The sequence below is a fragment of the Malus domestica genome, chromosome 11 (assembly GCF_042453785.1).
Source record: "Malus domestica chromosome 11, GDT2T_hap1".
In the NCBI taxonomy this organism is placed as follows: domain Eukaryota; kingdom Viridiplantae; phylum Streptophyta; class Magnoliopsida; order Rosales; family Rosaceae; genus Malus; species Malus domestica.
In genome coordinates, this window is record NC_091671.1 from 37,759,419 (window position 1) to 37,781,061 (window position 21,643).

At 41.4% G+C, this 21,643-nt stretch overlaps 4 protein-coding genes across 4 annotated transcripts; 2 read left to right on the forward strand and 2 right to left on the reverse strand.

The window, feature by feature from the left end:
* Positions 1 to 3,660: 3,660 nt before the first annotated feature.
* LOC103448927 (calcium-transporting ATPase 12, plasma membrane-type-like) lies at positions 3,661 to 9,407 on the forward strand. The gene is made up of 2 exons (XM_008388188.4): positions 3,661 to 4,227; positions 6,198 to 9,407. The coding sequence occupies exons 1-2, from the start codon at positions 3,956 to 3,958 to the stop codon at positions 9,322 to 9,324; spliced, it is 3,399 nt and encodes a 1,132-aa protein (XP_008386410.2). The 5' UTR covers positions 3,661 to 3,955; the 3' UTR covers positions 9,325 to 9,407.
* Positions 9,380 to 10,282, reverse strand: LOC103448950 (uncharacterized). Its single transcript, XM_008388210.2, has one exon. It carries the CDS (start codon positions 10,280 to 10,282, stop codon positions 9,380 to 9,382), a length of 903 nt encoding a protein of 300 aa, XP_008386432.2.
* A 2,535-nt stretch (positions 10,283 to 12,817) lies between these two features.
* Positions 12,818 to 13,534, reverse strand: LOC139189556 (uncharacterized). The gene has a single exon (XM_070808532.1). It carries the CDS (start codon positions 13,532 to 13,534, stop codon positions 12,818 to 12,820), a length of 717 nt encoding a protein of 238 aa, XP_070664633.1.
* A 2,989-nt stretch (positions 13,535 to 16,523) lies between these two features.
* Positions 16,524 to 17,072, forward strand: LOC139189557 (uncharacterized). The gene has a single exon (XM_070808533.1). It carries the CDS (start codon positions 16,524 to 16,526, stop codon positions 17,070 to 17,072), a length of 549 nt encoding a protein of 182 aa, XP_070664634.1.
* The last annotated feature ends 4,571 nt before the right edge of the window (positions 17,073 to 21,643 follow it).

A 21,643-nucleotide genomic window follows, 5' to 3' on the forward strand; every position in this document is an offset into this window, starting at 1 on the left:
ACCAAAAACGAATTTGAACCACATCATTATGGCTAATCCAGTGTGAGGCATAACCTACTTTCCCATACCTGAGTATAGATAATACTGTTTATTAAAAAAAAAAAAAAGTATGGGTGAATCAAGTCCTGCTTGGCGGCAATTCTTTTCAAAAACCGTTGAACAGGCAAGGACGAAAATAAACTGACAGATGTTGGTTACAACGGCTCCTCTAATTTGTCATTAGCTTAAACACTTGATATTTAATGTTGAACTTCAACCTTTCCCTCTGACCTTTTGGTGTCATAATTTCAAATATTTGAACAAAAGGTTGGCTACTACATAAAATAAATCGGCAATGTTTGCTTTTGATTTTTGTTGATCAAACTTCAATGCCTACTTGTGGGTCTCTCGGGTAGAGGCTTCAAAGTTTGAGTATTATGTAAAGAGTAATGTTAAAGAGATTAAAGTTTGAAAACTAAATGATATAGAAATTGATGATTGATTTAATACTTAAGCGTTGATAAACGTGCTTATTTTTATTAGTGATACATCATTTAGTTTGTAAATTTTGTCTCCAAATTTAGTCTCTCTAACATTACACATCCAACAAATTCGAACGTACCATTAGACTATGAAGTCCTGCTCTCCTAAAGTCTTCATTTTGATGACCTATGAGAACCAAATGCATATTAATCGCAACATTATATTAGTTTATAACTAGATAAATGTTATTAGCACTTCAAAATTTTCATTCTACACTCTTCATAAGTGTCTTTTTCTTTTCTAATATAGAAAGTTTAGAGTGTAAAATGTGATTTTTGGAGTGCTAATAACAATTCTCTATATCTAAATGCTTAAAATATGCGACAATTTCAGAGAAATTTTATTCAAACTCATTTATCTTTATTCTACACCTAACTTATCATTTTTTATCTTGAAGTTTCGAGTGTGTCCAACAATTCTCTTTCAACTCTAAAATGAAAAAGAACAAAAAATAAAATTCTAGCACCATAAATCTCCGGCCACCCCCATCTCTCCAATTTCCAAACCCCAACCACCACCAATTTCTACTCTTCCCCAATCGCCACTGCCACCTTCTCTATCACCCACAATGAAAACCCCTAAGGTCTCATCCATCACTAACCCTCTCCCGATCTTTCCCTAGCTACACAAACTTCCACGCAGTAACTATCAACCAATTGAATCTAACTATGTTGGACTTGAGTGTACGTAATATGTGGAGAATCACAATTTTAGTAATATCATAATTTTTTTTTCAAAAGAAACATTGTCATGAATGTCTTTTGGGTCTTTTAATGCTGGGTTGTTAGGGGGTAAGGTTCTCCAAATTTTCAAATTGTTGTGGGTGGTAGGGAAGATGGTGGTGGGGGGGTTCGGGATGGGTAGAGATTGGGGTGGTTGGGGGTTGGACAAATGTGGTGGCCAGAGTTGCCTATTGTTGAATTCTTTTATTTTATTTTATTATATATATATATATTTTTTTTTTATTTTATTGTTATTGTTGGGTGTATAAAGAGAATTATTGGGCACATTCGAAATTTCAAGATAAAAAATGATAAGTTTGGTGAAGAAAGAGAATAATGAATTATTTTGATATGTTAAGTTGTCAAACATTTTAAACATTTGGATCAAAACTAATATAATTTTGAAGTTAATATGCATTTAGTCCTTACAGGTTAAAATGAAGACCTTAAAAAGCCAGGACTGTTAGGCTATGACATGCGCCACTTAATACTACCATCTTAAAAAATAGAGTGACAAATATAAATCAATATTTTAACAAAAAGTTAGGTAGGACAAAAATTACGATGCAAATTTTGGCAATGTTTTCTTTCAATTTATGTTGAACAGAGTCCAAGACATGCGCCACTTAGTACTACAATTCAATGATATTCTTCTTTACTTGTAAATAAGAGATCTTAGGTTCGATTCTCGCCAAAGTCGAATTTGAACCACATTATTACTAGTTCATTGTAAAATTTAGCCTACCTTTTTTTCTTTAGTATAAATAATATCATTTGTTCAAGACATGCACACTTGTAGATCCTTTGGCTAATAGGATGCTCAAACTTAGAGGAGGCTGCAAATTTGAGCATCCGACAAACCCGTACATTTCCCATTTTATGGGCCAAGTAATTAATAAAGTTGTGAGAAAAAAAACCCTATATTGAGGACTTTTTAAATATTCACAAAAATATTATATAAAAAAAACATCAATGCTTTTTGCCTTGCCTTGCCTTGCCTAAGATGTCGCATTGGCGCTGAGCAGTTGATTACCGTTCGATTAATTTATAGTCGTTTGAAAATTAAAAAATGACGCTTAAACCTGCTGAGGTTGCAACTAGATAACTTTTAGTTTTTTAATTTTATTTTTTACAATAAATTGTAAAAGACTTGTTAAATATTTGGATGAACACTTATTATATGCTTGTTCCCTATGTTTTGAATATATTTTAATATTTTATAATCTATATGTTGTTCTATTTTACAATTTATGTATCCCAATACAAAATATACATTTTTACTAAGTATGAGTAGACATTTATTTATATATTATATAATAAATCTAATTAAAACTAGCATACGTCTATACACTTTGTGTGTTTGAATACTTTTAACTTTTGTTTTAAAATTGGAGTAAGAGAGGGAAAGAGAGAACGTGGATGAGAGTGAGAGGTTTTAGTTTTAGTTTTTTTTATTTTTTAATATTAAATATATCTTAACATCATCTATAGATGAGGTTTCAATAAAAAACAGTAAATTTGGATATGTGAAATTACATTATTGCCATCATTTTTTTGGTGTGATAGAAGGCTAAATAGTTTTTTCACCCTCTTTTCGTTAACAAAGAGAGCTCTATTGATCGGTAATTTAGATTAAAAAAACCATCTAGCTTCTCCTAGACACATAGGCGCTAAATCACTTCTTGCCGCCCAACTAGCGCCTTTTAGAACCTTGAATATCAGCTTGTTTGTCTCAATTTGATTGTATTCATAACAATTCACAATCTAAACGGTTCTCGTGTGAAAAATATTAGGGTTTATATACTCCAACAAGCTTTCCAGTTGTTTCATTCTCTATTATTATTTGACAGATTTCTTTGAAAAAATCTTAGGCATTTCGTTTACATCGAGCTAGAAAACTTTGGTCGATAACTTTTAGTGTAGACCCTAAGTCATTGTTTAATAATTGTTTTTTCTTCAATTTCCCCCAAGACCAACCTAGCAGTTCTGTAATTTAAGTAGAATTGAGTGCTTTCCATCTCACAGGGCAATTACAAAAGAAAAATACCGACTCTAATGAGCATTCTTTTTTACAGGTCAATTATAGTTTAACATGTACGTACAAACTTGTTTTTTCAAATGAATCGCTTTAGTATGTGTCAGTTTGTGAAGGCAAGAAGGAATGACTTTGTAATGGCGGTCTAATCAGGTTATTCGTAATGAGACCTCTATTAGAAAAATATGAGATTTTATGTATTTTATGACTCATTTGAAATTGCTTTTAAGATGACTGAAAACGCTTTTGGTGATATTTTTTTGGGTTCCAAAAGCAATTAAAAGTGATTCATGCAAAAAGTTACAGTTATGTGTTTCTTGCAGGAAAGTATAAGAACCCTGTATTTTGGTCACAATCAACCTCATAATGTTTCCACTCAGTGTAAAAACTTCTCAGGTTAAGTTACTCTACCAAAAGTTCCTGTAAGAAACCAAGTGGTGTTCACTTTGCCTTTTATTGTGCAGCAAAAATTTTGTTATCGACCAAATAGACGTGTGATTGCTGCTTATTGTGCGTACATGGACATATGCTTCCATCATATTCTATAAAAACAACTCACCATGCACCTTAGAATAAACTCTTTTCCTATCTACTAGCTAGGTTTTCCTCCTCCTCCTCCTCCTCCTCACTAACTACTAATCTCTTTCACTCTAAACTCTTAAGGCCTAAAAAAAACATGGCAAGCAGCAGTGACTCGGCCTACCACTGCGGCAAATCGCTCCTCGACGAACTTGACACCGGCCTCCGAGCTAAGAGAAGGTGGCGGATGGCCTTTTTGGCATTACGTGTTGTCCACGTCATGCTTGAGCTTCCCAAGATAGTATCCAGGACAAAAAAATATGGAGACGATGAAACTGGTCGCTACAGTTTTGTGGTCGACTTTGATGATCATGAAGATGCTGGACTTGCAGAAATTGTGAGGGAAAAGAACTCGGCTGCTACACAAAGGTACTACTTTCAATTTTCAATTTTTAATTTGTATCCTTAAAAATTTTGCAACATATATCAAACATTAAAATTAATATTTTCACAAGAAGAGCGATAAGTAAAACTAAGCTGAATTTTCAACACGCTTTTCCCTATTAACCTAAATATTAAACTTATTGAGTTGGTGGTTTATCATTGTCCGTAACATGTTTACTTATTTGGAACAAAAAAAGGAAAGAGGATTGTGTTTTCATTTCAAATATTTCACTTTCAATTCAAGTCAATTCACTATGTAATCGCACTAATAAGGGAATCAAGTCATGTGGGCCTAATAAAAACTCAATAATCCTACTTCAGGATTTTGCAAGAATGAGACTTTTGTGGAAAGGCTTGCGAGTGTATAGGAAACCACACATTCTAAATTATCTTTCACTTGTTTGTAAGGTGATGATATCCACACACATTTTTACTTTTTGTACATCTCTTATTAATTTTTGTTCTTTGATATTCTTTAATTTATCTGAACCGACAGCTGATAATTGAGAAGAACGTGCGAGTGTGAGAGATAAAAAGTGGCGTGTGAATAGCATCATCATTTTTATATTGGACTTGGATTCTCTGCCCTCCCAATTCGGTGCCCTCCCCGTGCCCTCCTGTTTGTGTGGTCACGGTTAAATCACGTCAATATTTTATATTACTATTTTTTTTTTGTCTTATTATTTTTATAAAAAACAATATAAAATGTTAGCATGGATTAACCGTGACCACACAAAACAGGAGGGCACGGGGAGGGCACCGAAATGGAAGGGCAGAGAATCCAAGTCCTTTTATATTACCGTTGGTTTGAAATATGTACTCACATGTAGAAATTGACAATTTCAACTCTTAGAACCATTAGTGTACCATCATACTTTTAATAAAGAAGGGAGATAGTGGTACAACCATTATTGTTTAGTTTTCCTTCCATGGACCACCACAAGAGGGGAAATTTCCAACCCTTTTCATGCCATTACACGTAGTACAAGAAACCTTTTGATTTAGGGTGATTGACCACACAATTGAATGATAGACCTTAGAAAAAGGGACCCGGCATCTCTACCCTTCCACTTTTCATACACTTTTATCCTCTTTTATTTTTATAATCACGGTTAAATCACGTCAACATTTTATATTACTATTACTTTTTATCTTATTATCTCTATAAAAAATCAATATAAAATATTGACGTGACTTAATCGTGACCGCACAAAATAAAAGGAATGAGAGTGTATGAAAAGTGAGAGGACAGAGAAGTCGGGTCGTAGAAAAAGACCCACCAAGCAAAAGTTTGGAGGGAGTAGTTTTCCATTTCACAAGAGAAATACAAATACAATGCGAGAACAACGTTATTCATGTACGCATCGGGTTCTATACTTGTATTGTGTTCAGATCGTGTCATTGGTGTCGTGTCACATATTGCAACATTTTACATGATTGATTGAATTTGGCTATAATAAAAACAAAGTAAGATTTTCTCCCATTTCCTCCAGACAAGGATTGTCTGCCCTCTTAATCGTGACCACACAAAACAGGAGGGCACGGTAGGGCAGACAATCCTTGTCAATTTCCTCCCTCATCTCACACTTTCTTTTTTGTCTTTCTCTCTATAAAGAAATTACAAAATGTTTGAAGAAAGTTAAGGTTCCACTATAAAACCAATTGACAATATGAGGAGTAGTCCAACTTCTTATAAGCATATGCAATATCTCTCATCCCATCAATGTAGGACTCATTCTGAACAATGTTGACATTGTGTAATCATAACCATTCAAGTAGGAAAGGAGGAAAGGGAAGAGAGATAAAAAAAGGGAGAGAATTATACTCCTAGAAACACTGCAACATACACATAAGAATGAAGTTTTTAATTTGTTGAACTAGGCTTACTTCTTGACTTTATTTACTTAACCGTGAACTCTTCAAAGTTCTAACTACTGACAAACTATGTTAAGCAGCCACGATTCGCCTTATGGTTATGAAAAAATGCTCCTCGACATCACCACCACCACCCTCACCAGAGCCAAGATGAGATGGCGCATGGCCTACGCAGCAATATATGCTGTTCGGGCAATGCTTTCGCTTCCCAGAGAGCTTCTAAACAAGAGAAACAACTACAAAAAGGACCCCGAGATCTTGCACTCTTATTCTTACCCTGCACTGGACGTGAAACCAAGCACTGCCCACCAAGATATCAATACTGAAACTGATCGCCGTAGTTCCCTCCCCAACATTGAATTTGATCATGCAGGACTCGTACAAATGGTGAAGGATAAAGACTTGGCTGCTCTAAATGAGTCTGGAGGAGTTATCGGCGTGGCCACTTCTCTTGGGACAAACCCTAAAAATGGAATTCATGGAAATGAGTTAGAAGTCAACAGAAGGCGTGAAATCTTTGGTTCAAACACCTACCACAGGCAGCCTCCAAAAGGGTTGCTCTACTTTGTCCTCGACGCTTTAAAAGACACAACAATTCTGATCCTATGTGTCTGTGCGGCACTTTCTCTCGGATTTGGAATCAAAGAGCATGGAGCGGATGAAGGCTGGTACGAGGGAGGGAGCATCTTTGTTGCTGTATTCATTGTCATTGTTGTCTCAGCTCTCAGTAACTTCAGACAAGAATTACAGTTCAACAAGTTGTCTAAAATCAGTAGCAACATCAAAGTTGAGGTATTTAGAGACAGACAAAGACAAGAAATCTCCATCTTTGATATTGTAGTTGGAGATGTTGTGGTTCTGAACATGGGAGATCAAATACCTGCAGACGGATTGTTCTTAGATGGGTATTCCTTACAAGTGGACGAGTCAAGCATGACGGGAGAGAGTGACCATGTTGAAGTTGATTCCACCGAGAACCCCTTCCTGTTCTCCGGTACAAAGGTGGTAGATGGCCATGCTCGAATGCTCGTCACATCAGTTGGGATGAACACCGCATGGGGAGAAATGATGAGCTCAATATCGCAGGACTCAAATGAAAGAACACCATTACAAGCAAGGCTTGACAAACTAACCTCTTCTATTGGAAAGGTGGGCCTTGCAGTTGCCTTACTAGTTCTTGTGGTCTTGTTGATTCGTTACTTCACTGGTAACACAAAAGATGAGTATGGACATACGGAGTATAGTGGTAGCAACAAAGACATAGATAGTGTGTTGAGCGGAGTAGTTCGCATTGTTTCCGCTGCAGTCACTATTGTGGTTGTGGCAATCCCGGAAGGTCTGCCCTTGGCCGTCACATTAACACTTGCTTACTCAATGAAAAGAATGATGAAAGATCAGGCTATGGTCAGAAAACTACAAGCTTGTGAGACGATGGGATCAGCAACCGTTATTTGTACTGACAAAACAGGAACTTTGACAAAAAATGAAATGGAAGTGACTAAATTTTGTCTTGGCCAAGAAGAAATTGAAAAAGATAATTCAATCACACCAAATGTTTGTGAATTATTTCATCAAGGAGTTGGCTTGAACACGACCGGAAGTGTTTACATACCTCTTTTAGGATCAAAACCTGAAATTTCTGGTAGTCCAACAGAGAAAGCAATTCTCTATTGGGCCGTTTCGGATTTGGGTATGGACATGGAAAAGTTGAAGCCTAGATATGACATTCTTCATGTTGAAACGTTCAACTCAGATAAGAAACGAAGTGGGGTTCTTATACAAAAGAAGGATGACAACACCATCCATGTGCACTGGAAAGGAGCTGCTGAGATGATAGTTGCAATGTGCTCGAGTTATTATGAAACCAACGGAACTATAAAGTCCCTGAATGAAGAAGGGAGGTCAAAAATTGAGAATATAATCCAAGCCATGGCAGCTAAAAGCCTCCGGTGCATTGCTTTTGCTCATACTCAAATTTTAGAAAAAGAAATTGAATATAGCGACGATAACAAGACCCACCCAAAGCTGAAAGAAGATGGATTATTTTTGCTAGGGGTAGTTGGTCTCAAAGATCCATGCCGGGCAGGAGTCACCGATGCTGTGAGAATTTGCATGTCTGCAGGCGTGCAAATCAAAATGATTACTGGAGACAATGTTTTCACAGCTAAAGCTATAGCTACAGAATGTGGAATACTAAAGACTGAGGACGCAACAAATGGTGATCAAGTGATAGAAGGAGCAGAATTCCGAAACTACACACACGAAGAGAGAATGAAAAAGGTCAATCAAATTCGCGTGATGGCAAGATCTTCCCCGTTCGACAAGCTATTGATGGTGCAGTGTTTGAGGCAGAAAGGACATGTGGTTGCAGTCACAGGAGATGGCACAAATGATGCTCCTGCACTGAAAGAAGCTGATATAGGACTTTCCATGGGAATCCAAGGTACTGAGGTGGCAAAAGAAAGCTCAGACATCATCATCTTGGACGACAACTTCAATTCTGTGGCCACAGTTTTGAGGTGGGGGCGATGTGTTTATAACAATATACAGAAGTTCATCCAGTTTCAACTAACTGTTAACGTCGCAGCCCTAGTAATTAACTTTATCGCAGCAGTTTCATCTGGTGATGTTCCCCTAACAGCTGTTCAATTGCTGTGGGTGAATCTCATCATGGACACACTAGGCGCTCTCGCCCTTGCTACCGAGCGGCCGACAGATGAGCTAATGCAGAAGAAGCCTGTAGGTCGAAGTGCACCGCTCATAACCAATATTATGTGGAGAAACCTTCTATGCCAAGCTCTATATCAAATAGCCATCCTCTTAACCTTGCAGTTCAGTGGCGATTCCATCTTCAATGTCACTGATGCGGTGAATGATACTATGATTTTCAACACGTTCGTACTCTGTCAAATTTTCAACGAGTTCAACTCAAGGAGCATGGAGAAGCAGAATGTATTCAAAGGTATTCACAGGAACAAACTGTTTATGGGCATTGTGGGGACAACCATCGTTCTTCAATTTGTGATGGTGGAGTTCCTGAAAAAGTTTGCAGATACAGAGAGGTTGACTTTGTTGCAATGGGTAACTTGTATCGGAATTGCAGCTGTATCATGGCCAATTGGTTGGATTGTGAAGTTGATGCCAGTTCCAGATGAACCATTCTTCAAAACTATCAAGAAGTTACTCAGATTCAAAAGGAATGTGTAAGCATCTCGGGTTTAGACTGTAAGTTTTTTTTTTTTAAACCAAAGATAGAGATATATTAAATACAAATGGAAATGTTTACATCCTGCACAAGAACATTAAACAGAAATTCAGGGCCAACATGGTCCCAGACAAAGTCCTTGCCTTCCTTAAAGACAAACTTAGCCACAGAGTGAGCGGCACGATTTCGCTCCCTAGGCACAAAGCCAAACGTCAGAGACGTTAGTCTCCGGGCTAGTACCTCAATATCGCCAAGAATGCATTCAAAGCTACAGTTAGGGGCAGTCCCCTTATTGATCATCAGAATGACAGTTTTTGCATCTGCTTCCACAAAGACATTCTCAAATCCGTATTCAGTACAGTATTGCAAACCTGTACGGATAGCATGTGCCTCTGCAGCAGCCGCGCAGTGGAAAGTGCTGGTGCCCGAGCCTCCCGCCGCATGGAGAATGCCAGCGAAATCTCTGATAACCCATCCCGCTCCGGCTCTGAAGGACGCACTGCACCAGGATGCGTCGGTATTGAGCTTGAAAGTTCCAAACTGCGGCTTTTCCCATAGAACAGGCATCATCGGAGGAGATTTTAGGGGCCGTACTGCACCCTCATCCAAAGAACCATGATTCATAGCTTCCCTGTACTCACCGATGTTCTTCCTCCAAACAGTTAGGATTTCATTTGGTTGGCAGTGTGACCCTTTGAACACCACATCATTTCTGTTTTTCCATATCCGCCAAAGCCCAAACGCAAATTCTTGCATGATAGCCTCTGCGTCCTCTCTATCTTTAATACTAGTGCAGAAGATATTCCAGCTATCTAAAAAATCAGCACCGATCAATTCAATGGAGTTGAGATGTAGTGGGGAACAAAACCAGAGGCGGTGGCTGAGGTCACATTTAAAAAATAGGTGATTTTCAGATTCGTCAACCAAGTTGCATACCCCGCAGACATTGTCGATCCGCATATGTTGTCTTTTTAGATTGTGACGAACAGCAAGGGCATTATTACAGCATCTCCATATGAAGAACTTGATTTTGTTGGGAACTTGAAGGTTCCAAATACCTTTCCAAACCTGATTGGTGTTATGGTGCATGCTAGGGACTCATCGCCATTTTTTTCCCAAAGCTCCGTTCTCCAGTAAACTAACAGCAACCCCGTAACCGGTTTTAACCGAGTAGCTTCCATCGACGGTGTGGTGCCACACAAGTCTATCACAGCAGCCAAATTTACTTAAGGGGATGCTAAGTATGTGTTTTGTATCCTCCGAACTGAAGCCTTGCAGGATGACTTCACTCTTCCATGACCTGGAGTTGGGCTCAATCAAATCATTAACCATAGTTTCTTGCAGGCAGTCTCTCGGCTTTACCAAAAAGGTGGTGGGTTTCGGGAACCACGGGTCGTCCCGGATGTTAATCTTAGTGCCATCTCCCACCCGCCACCTGATTCCATGTTGAAGCACCCTTCGAGCTTCGAAGATACCTTTCCATCCCCACGATGTGTTTTTACCCTTTCCTGCCTCCCTAAAGGTTTTCTCCGGGAAGTATTTTTCTCTTAGCACAGAGGCTAAGAAAGACGACGGGTTCTGGACAATTCTCCAACCGATCTTAGCCAGGAAAGCAAGATTGAAACATTGTATGTCTTTAAAGCCAAGTCCGCCCAACTTTTTGTGCCTCATTAATCGATCCCATGAGATCCAGTGAACTCCCTTCTTTTGGTCATTTCCTCTCCACCAATAATTCCGTATAGCCCTCTCCACATCCCTGCAAACCCCGATGGGGAGCTTAAAACAACTCATGGCGTAGTTGGGCAGTGCCATGGCTACCGCCTTAACGAGGACCTCTTTGCCGGCATGGGACAGGAATTGCTCAGACCATCCCGCTAGTCTAGCCTCAATCTTATCCCGGACCTCAGCAAACACTACTTTTTTGGACATGCCAAAATCAGATTGTAGCCCTAGGTATTTCCCAAAGCCCATCCTACAGTGGATGCCCAAAGTTTCCCCAATTTTCTTCTTATTTCTTTTCGATGTTGTGGATCCAAATAAAAGAGAGCTCTTGTCCAGATTTATGTTCTGCCCCGAGCCATTTGCATAAACATTCAGAACATCCACCATCCCTTGAGCCTCCTCCACAGTGGCGTGCCCAAAAAGCACAGAGTCATCCGCAAAGAAGAGGTGGGATAGGGGGTTACCACTTGGTGTCAGCTTGATACCGTGTAGGGATCCGCGTTCCATGCTTCTTCTGATTAGCGAAGAGAATCCTTCGGTACATAAGAGAAACAGAAAAGGGGATAATGGGTCACCTTGTCGAAGCCCCCTCTCAAGATGGATATGGCCCGTCGGAGAACCATTAATGAGAATACTGAAGGAGACAGAAGAGATGCATTCCTTTATATGATCGCAGAACATAGGCGTAAAACCCAATTTGACCATCATGGAAAGAAGGAAGTTCCATTCCACCCGGTCGTACGCTTTGGCCATGTCCAACTTTATGGCCATTCCTTCTTGGTTCCCTTTCTTTTGGTGAAGCAGAGAGTGAAAAATTTCATGCACCACTAGGATGTTGTCTTGTATTTGTTTCCCAGCAATGAAAGCGGATTGATATTCTCCAATTATTTTCGGCATCACAGACTTTAGCCTGTTAGTCAATATCTTGGCAATGATCTTATAAATAACGTTGCATAGCGCAATAGGCCTGAATTGCGCCATACTCTTTGGACATTTCACCTTTGGGATGAGAACCAAATTGGTGTGGTTTAGCTTCCTCAACAGTTTCCCCGAGTGCCAGAAGGCATTGACAACCAAAGTCACATCCTTACCCACAATCTCCCAATGATCCTTATAGAAACATCCGGTGAAGCCGTCGGGCCCCGGGACTCTCGTAGGTGGAATTTGGAAGGCTGCCTCCATAATTTCACTGTCTGTGATCGGAGCCGTCAGAAGCCGGTTGTCATCATTACTAACTCTATTCTCCATGCACTCCGTTATCTCTCCAATATGACTCGGCCTAGAGGATTGAAACAAGCCAGTAAAGTAGGAAGAAGCAATATCACAGATTTCCTTTTCATCCTCGTGCCAAACTCCGTGATGGTCCTCTAGCCCTTTGATCTTATTGTGCTTTCTTCTTCTCACAGTTTGTGCATGAAAGAATTTAGTGTTCTTTTCACCCTTTTTTAACCATTGAATTCTGGATTTCAATTTCCAGTAGGCTTCTTCTTCCTTGTAAGCAGCTCGTAATTCTTTCTCCTTTATCTTTATTTGGTCGGAAGCAAACTGATTGGACTCATAAGCCCTCCGGATCTCCACCTTCAGTTGGTCAATAACCTTCTTAGAGTTTCTACCCTTGCCTCTATACCACTCCTTTAAGCTCCTTCTTAGTGTTTTCATTTTTTCACATAAACGAAAGGCATGGGAGCCTCCCGAAATACATTTCCAGTCTCTGGACACACGGTCGCGACAGTCTTCCATTTTGCTCCACCGTGAGTCAAAGGCGAATTTCCGTCATCTCCACACCCTCATTTTTTCAGTGAAGAGGATCAGCATTACGTGATCAGATCCGTCGAGGGTGACGTGCTTGATTGTGGTGTCAGGGTAGAGATCGGACCAACCTGGGGTAGCAAGCCCGCGATCCAACCTCTGTTGGATGGGAAGTGAGTCACGATTGTTCCTCCAAGTGAATGGGTAGCCTTCAAAACCCAAGTCCAGAAGCTCGTTCCTCGCCACGAAATCTCTGAAATCCCTCAAACTGGAGATAGACCTTATGTTGCCGCCTTCCTTCTCATCGTTGCACAAGATGTCGTTGAAATCACCAATGAGGAGGCAATGGTTATCATCATAATTGATCCTCTTGCTGAGATTCTTCCATTGCTCCATTCGTCTCCGTTCATCCGTACTGGCGTAAATGGCAAAAAGTCTCCAGTGGTGGTTGATGGTTGCATCCCAAACCTTGACTTCAATCATGAACTCCTCTGATTTTACAAGCATGATTTGTGACTCATCTTTCCAGAGGACACAGAGTCCGCCACCGATGCCTTTTGGCTCCACAGCGAACATAAAATTCATATCTAACCTTCTTTTTAGAAACTCATAGCGACTGCTTTTGTTTTTCGTTTCAAGCAGGATCACTATGTCGGGGGTATGACGCCGGTTCTGTTCCAACAAATTGTCAACTGTCAGGTCACCCCCGATACCCTGGCAGTTCCAAACGATTAGCTTCATGGATTCTTAGGAGACCCATCTAGGCTGGTCTCATCCACCTCTGGAATAAGGTTTTTCCTTGGCCGGTTCTTCCTTGGTTCCCATTGTGGGTTGGACGTGAAACTGTCTCCCTCGTGACGCCCTCGTTTCTTCCCACTCTGTTCTTTCATCACAGCTTCGATGATGGGAGCTAATTCGAATGGGTCATCGTTCACCTCCTTGTTGTTATCCGAGTTATTTCCTTGGTCCCCCTCCCTGATATTGACTTCCTCTCTTGTAAGAGTGCCTCTGTCTAAGTCCTCTACCTGGTTCGGAAAGGAGTTAAGGTCGATACCTTGACTGTGCCCAGGAGGCGTCTCCAGAGTCTTGTTCGTGATGTCCTCCTCTTGGAGTTCGAACAGCACCACATGTTCCGCTCCAGTAGCAAGAACTCCTCCAGGTCCAATTAATCCGGCGTCGAAAGCAGCTTCCCTTGCCATTCGCGCACCTTCCTCTTCCTCCCGTTTAGTTTGAAGTCTATCATTTGCCTTGGATTCTCCAGTACGTTGTTTGTTAGTGGACCATTTAGGCTTGTTGGGCGATATAGCCGTGTCAGTCACCTCTTCCACCATCGTAGAGAGACAGATGTTCCCACTCGGGGTTTTAGAGCCACTAAAAGGTGTTTGGCCTCCCATGCCGGATCCAGCTGATGATCTTCCAGATCTCCACCCACCATATGCCTCTTCACTCCGTTCCTGTTTGTAACTTTCTGAGCTTCGTCGCCCACCATTTGAGCCAAAAGAAGTTCTACTGCGTGAGGCATTCCCTAATAAATTTCCCCGTAGGTCTGTAGTAGCGTCCAACCCACGAAATGCCCATTCTTCGTCATTCTCCTCACTGATCATACAATCAGACTCTTCGCCTTTCTTTGAGGGTTTACAAGTGCTGGTGGTATGTCCAAGTAATCCACAGTTTAGACAGTACTTCGGTAGAGCTTCGTATTTGAAGTCAACCCAAACTTTCCCTTCGTCTGGAAAGTTAACAAAAGTTCCCCGCATGAGGGGTTCCCGGACATTGAATCTAACCTTCACTCGAAGGAATCTACCAATGCAATCCCGACTCCCTGATTTATCGACCTTACGCACGGTCCCAATCAATCCCCCGATAGTTTCTGCGACCGCTTTCCTCATGTTCAGAACAGGAACATTGTGGATTTGGGTCCAGAATGTGCCCAGGTTGAGTGGCGTCCATTTATTTAGCCCAGGCTCTGATCTGTCAGCTACCATGACCAAATCCTGTTTAAAGACCCAGGGTTGCTCAACATCCAAGACTCTCTGTATATCACGTTGGCTGGCAAATCTGGCAAGGAATCTGCGATCCCCAATGTCTCTGATGGAGACTCCATCCCTGCCTCGCCACAAGGACATGAAACAGTCAATAAACACTTCGCCCTTCACCTCCTTGCAGGTCAGCACTTCAGCAATCATGGTGTATTGGAACCCCAGTAAAGCCCTTTTTACATCATTTCTTTCAATGTTGACACCCCCAAGCTCCTTCTCAGACAGCCGCAACTTGGACCCAAAACGATTCCCCAATTCATCCATCTCACCTGTCTTACTCATAGGAATACCCCGCCGGAACCCCTTAACGTGGGCCCTTCTTACTACACCAGTAGATTCTACTGATATCAAGATTTCAGACACGCAGCCCCAATTCCGAAAATCACCGACCCAAATCCGCACGAAGCGGAATCTAGGCAGATCCAGCACAATATCCCATTGCCCAGTTGATGCACACCAAAAGCATTTTACCAGCTGACAGCGACACAAAGAAAGAGCAATTACCCGGAGGTGTGGTAACAGTAGCGAAGGGCCAGGGATCTGGCGCACAGAGATTGTCAGTCAGACCCAGCACCCAATCCAACTTGACTCCATCAGGCCTCAGATTTGCTTACAGGAGAGTAAACTCGAAGATCCCACAAGTCCACGCGGGTTTCGACGGAGTCGGTGGGGATATGGAAGATCTGCGGCAGCTCAGGACCAGCCAAAAAAACCCTAACAAAAACCCTCCTTGTGAGGGACAAATCGCCGCGCGTGAGGCGCGTACAGTCAATGTGGGAATGTTTCCCAATTAGACTGTAAGTTTTGGGTTTGGCTCGAGAATTAAGGTCCAGGTTCCAGAGCTCGGGGACTAGGCCAAGAAGTCTGGTACCTGAGCTCAGAGCTTTAGGTGTGAACTAAGGGCTCAAGCCCAAACTAGAGCCCCAAGCTTTAGGTTTGGGACTCAGCACTCGGGGTTTATGTCCTAGATCCCTAGCTTGGATTTTGGGTCCTGAGTGGCGGGTCCAGGTTTGAGTTTTTGAGGCTTGGAGTTAATGCCCGGGGCTTGGAGTCCTAGGCCCGAGTGAATTTGTAAATTTGGAACGCTCATTTCCAAATTATACAAGTGAACCAAAACAATGGAATGGTCATTCCCGAAGCATGCATGTACCCTAATGATCCAAACATTACCTAAGATGTGGATTATTATGGTGTAACATAATTAGTTCCAAGATGAGATTCCATGTATTGAACTTGTAAGTGTGATTTTTGAAGGAGATCTACAAGAATGCATAGGTCGATGTTGAAGTATAACCTTAAAGACTCTCGGTTCCAAGGGTTAGCTATCAAGGCCATCATTATATCCTAAACTTGTAAAACAGCCATCTTCCCTTGATTTAAGGAAATTGACTTATTAGTGGCTTAACCTAGTGTTTGGTGTAATTTCTTGATTTAAGGATTAGACTAGGCCTATATTTACCTAATCACTAGGGTTCCCTTTGGTTTACCCGATCACTAGCGTTTCCTTTGGTAGCTTGCAGCCAACTCTCATTCTTCTCTCTTCTCTCTTATATATTTGGTCTCTTGTACATTGATACTCATGAAATACATTACAATTTGAACCAGAAAATCAACATGGCATCAAAGCAGGTTCTTTGGTAACCTATCTCTGCTCACTCTTACTGCTGCGACTTTTATTCAAATCCTAAACCATGGCTGAAGAAAGTTCAATGAACCGTGAAGATGAAACCCAGCATAGTATCTCCTCAAATTTCTCAGATATTGAGGTTAACACCAATCAACATATGTGTTCAATTCTATTGAACGAGTTCAATTACCTTCCTTGGTCTCGAGCTGTTTTGCTAGCTCTTGGAGGCAAAGGAAAGTTAGGGTTTGTAAATGGAAGCATGGAAGCTCCAGATAATTATTCTTCCACATACGATGCATGGTTGTGCAAAGACCAACTTGTCATGTCCTTACTGCTCAACATCATGGAGAAATATGTTGCTGAGATTTTTAGCTACTCCAATTCCTCACATGATATCTGGAAAGCCTTAAAGGATATGTATGGAAATCAAAACAACTATTCACGTGTTTTCCAACTGAAGAAGGACATTGCTAGTGTTCAACAAGAAGGGAAAACATTTGTTCAACATCTTGGAAGCCTCAAAACCATGTGGAATGAGATGGATGTCTATCTCCCACACACCACAGACCTTACCATCCTCCTAAAACGAGCTAAGGAAGATAGAATTTACTAGCTGCTAGGGAGTTTGAGCTCTGAGTACGAGGATTTAAGGAGTCACATCTTGATGAGTCAAGAACTGCCCACCATCAACAATGTATGGGCCATTATTCAATGAGAAGAAGTGAGGAAGAAGGTGATGAATGTTCAACACAGCTTGAGATTGACTAAGACTCATGCATACGGTTCAAGTTACAAGAACTCAGAGGTCAAAGTGTACAAGGGTAGAAATACACACCTAAAATGCAAATATTGCAATGGTGTTGGGCATGTGGAAGAAAAATGTTGGGAACTTCATCCTGAACTCAAGCCTAAGTTTAGCAAAGATGGAAAAATGATACCAAGGTCCTCTCAGCAACCCCACTACAAGGCACAACTTGCTAATGCTCATCCTCCTACCACTCCACAAGGATCTATGGAGTTCACTGCAAATCCATTGTCACTTATTAATGAATTTGTAGCTTTCCTACAAAGTAAGGGACACAGATGAGCCTCACATGGTCAAGGAAATGAAGAGGGCAATCACACAGCTATGTTAGGACAGTTTGCCAGCTTCCTCACTGGAAATGAGATAGTACCACAGGATGAAGCACTAGGTATACCTAAAGCTTTCACTACTGCCTTATTAACTAGTGTTGAAAAATTTGTTGGATAATTTATTCAGGCGCCATTGATCACATGACAAACAAAGTCACAAACTTGCATAACTTTAAACCTTTTTCAAGTCCTTCACATGTGCCTGTTGCAAATGGAAATAATGTCTTAGTTTTAGGTAAAGGAGAAATCAACTTGCTCGCTCTCACATAGAAAGCCTTCTACTGCCTTATATGTACTAACCTTTCCTTTTCAACTTTTGTCAATTGGAAAGATCATAAACACCCTAAATTGTCATGCCATTTTCTTACCAAATAATGTGATGTTTTAGGATGTTCTCACCATGAAGATGATTGGTGAAGAGGTCTTTGTTTATACCATATTTAAGGCCTCGTATTTAGACCTCGTATAAATACCCGAGGGACTTAAATGTAATTATGTAATAAAGGAGGGGCAAATATGTAATAAGTGAGGAGTCCTTATTCTATAAAATGACCCCTCACCCTCACAATTAGAGGAGGCTAATTCCTAGGCCTGAGATCCCCTCTCTCACCCTCAGAAGCTCTCACCTTCTCCCTCTCTATCCTCTCAGAGAAATACAATACAATCAGTGTGGACGTAGCCCAAACCTTGGGGTGAACCACGACACATCTTGTGTTATTTACATTTCATGCAGATTCACGGTCGGATTTACGTTGTACCAAGACCTCCGGTTTTATGCATCAACATTTGGCGCCGTCTGTGGGAAACGATACGAAAAGTTATGTCGGTTCTCTTTCATTTTTTCACCTCCGCCGTGAATCTGCAAAATCACAAAAAAACCTTCGCAAGACTCCCTCTTTACTGAAAATCTCTCCAAATAAACACTCCATTAAGTCTGCCATCACTCTAGACAAAAAGCCAGAGCAATTACTTATCCAATAGGTTATTGAAGAAGATGAACTCTCAAAGCGTCAAACACATATCAGAGTGTTTTATCATTCCACACCATGTCTCAGAGGAATCACAGCAGCCATTATACTTGGCACCCACTGACCTCGTCATGCTCTCTGTCCACTATATCCAGAAATGCCTCCTTGTTTATTTTGGACAAGCTCAAGCATTATCTTTCCCTCTCTCTTGTTCACTTTGGCATCAATTCCACCGATGTCATCCTCGAGATCGGTCCCGGTACTGGTAATCTCACCAAGAAGCTTCTAGAAGCTAGTAAGAGGACGAAGTCGTTTCGCTTTCCGTCACCTCTGCGCCCCCAGAAAAAAGTACAGGGTTGAAGAATATTACAAGAAACAAGAAAGGCTTCTTGAAGGGTTCAATGAGATGGAGACCATGACTGAAGAGGGTTGGTTGTCCACAAGTCTTAACAGAGCAGAATCCGCAACAATGAGCGACGGCGACAAGACTAGGACGATGACTCCAAGTCGGACCGACAGCTTTCCGATTCGGTGGACCCACTCCGTCTCAAGCTCCGGCTCCGTCTTCTTCTTGCTCGGGATTCTTTCACCTGCGTCTCCGGCACCGAGTTTTCGACTTCTTCAGGACCGCCTGCAGATCTATCCCCACCATCATGGAAGTTTACAACGTCGACGACGACAACAACACCTGCCCTGTTTTGCGCCTCCCCTCACGCAACTCCACCTCCTCCTCGCCACCCTCTTCACCCTTCCAACCACCACTGCCCAAGGACCAAATCTGCCACCTAATCCACCGCTTGGACGCCTATACCGAACCATCTTCCTTCTTCGATTCCCTTTCCAAGATTACCTAGTTCGCAAGATAGTGAATGTTAGATTGGTCCATTTAGGAGCAACGAAGCTGATGTCCAAGTTGCTAGAAACTGTGTCATCGACGAAAGAAGGGCGGGGAAAGATATGCGAGGACGGCAAGTACGTGTCGAGGATCGTGCAGAGATTGCTGAAGGTGTCGAGTGCACGTGAGGGAGGTGAGCATGCAGGTGGAGGCCAGATAGGAGAATCATTTGAACGGAAGGAAGAATCATGGGGGAATACATGGGGGACAACGCAAGAGAAAAAGAAAAAGAAAAAGAAAAAGAAAAAGGGAAGAAATGAGTAGAAATGAGCGGCAACAGAATAATAAAAGCAGAAAGCATGGCCACCCACTACTCGATCAGCCTCGGAGAAAATTGCAGAAAGCTGAGAAAAATGAAAGCAAAAGCAAAAGATTATTCCCTTGTCTGTCATCTGCCAAAAGAAAGAAAAATAAAAGCAAAATGGAGGCACATGGGGACACTATAAAAGCAGGGAATAAACATCACACCAAAATGATGTAATTTATTTTATCTTTCGGAGACATCTGTATAAACCTCATTAGAGGGAGTAATTAAAAAAAAAAACTGCAAGCCCAAAATAATGGGCTGCAATGTCATATGGAGGGCGAAGGCCCATATGCCCAAAAGAGCCAGCCCATCTATTATCACCAACCAGGTGATCAAAAGTACGCTCGGAACTCCAACATTATTCGGCAACCTGCCACTAGTACCACCAACCAGGTGATCAAAAGTATGCCCATTACTCCAAAATTATTCGGCAACCTGCCGCTATTACCACCAACCAGGTGATGAGATGTACAACCCGTACTCTAATATCATTTGGCAACTAGCCATTCATGCCACCAACCAGGTGATGAAATGTACAACCCGTACTCTAATATCATTTGGCAACTAGCCATTCATGACACAACCAGGTGATGAAATGTACAACCCGTACTCTCCTTCATGCCACCAACCAGGTGATCAAAAGTACGCCCAGTACTCCAAATTATACATGAGCATTACTCATGTCATTCATACATAAACATTCATGAGCATCACTCATGACAACATCTATGAGCATCACTCATGTCAATCAACATAAATATTCATGAGCATCACTCATGTCAATCAGCTTCAAAAGCTTCATTTACAGAGCTCTAGCTTCAAAAGCTTAATTTACAAAAGCTCTAGCTTCGAAAGCTTCATTTACAGAGCTCTAGCTTCAAAGCCTCAGTGCAGGGTATACAAATACCACCTCCGAACAACCGCCACTTCGGCCCATACATGGATTCAATTTGAAGTCTCCAGCCAACAGACTCTATTGACCGAAGACTTAGGGGACTACACTATACACCATATATTGGGCCTCAACTGGGCCTCATGAAAAATACTTGGGGGACTTAGCCCATTATTTATGTATTGAGGAGCGAGCCCTTATTATATAAAAGGGACTCCCTCACTTTCATTAGAGAGCACCCATTATTCATATACTGAGGAGCGAGCCCTTATTTTATAAAACGAACTCCCTCACCTTCATTAGAGAGCAACGCCGCCAGCTGAGCAACCGCCTCGCCGCCAGCATCACTCTTAACCCATCACTTATGTATTGATAAGCGAGCCCTTATTCTATAAAAGAAACTCCATCACCACCATTAAAGAGCATCGCCGCCTACTGAGCAACCATATCGCCACGAGCATCAACTCTAGCCCATCATTTATGTATTGAGGCGCGAGCCCTTATTCTATAAAAGGGACTCCCTCACATTCGACGCCACAAGCCGAGCAGCCTCGCAACATGTGCTACTTATAGTTGAGCATCATTTCACTTTGAGCACCACCTCATATCAAGTATCAGCTCAAGATGACATCTAGTTACTTCGGCCCACACATGGACTGAATTTCAAGTCTCCAGCCAAAAGACTCTCTTGACTGAAGACTTGGGGGACTACTGTTTATATCATATATAGGGCATCGTATTTAGACCTCGTATAAATACTCGAGGAACTTAAATGTAATTATGTAATAAAGGAAGGGGCAAATATGTAATAAGTGAAGAGTCATTATTCTATAAAATGATGAGGCCAATTCCTAAGCCTGAGATCCCCTCTCTCACCCTCAGAAACTCTCACCCTCTCCCTCTCTATCCTCTCAGAGAAATACAATACAATCAGTGTGGACGTAGCCCAAACCTTGGGGTGAACCACGATACATCTTGTGTTATTTAC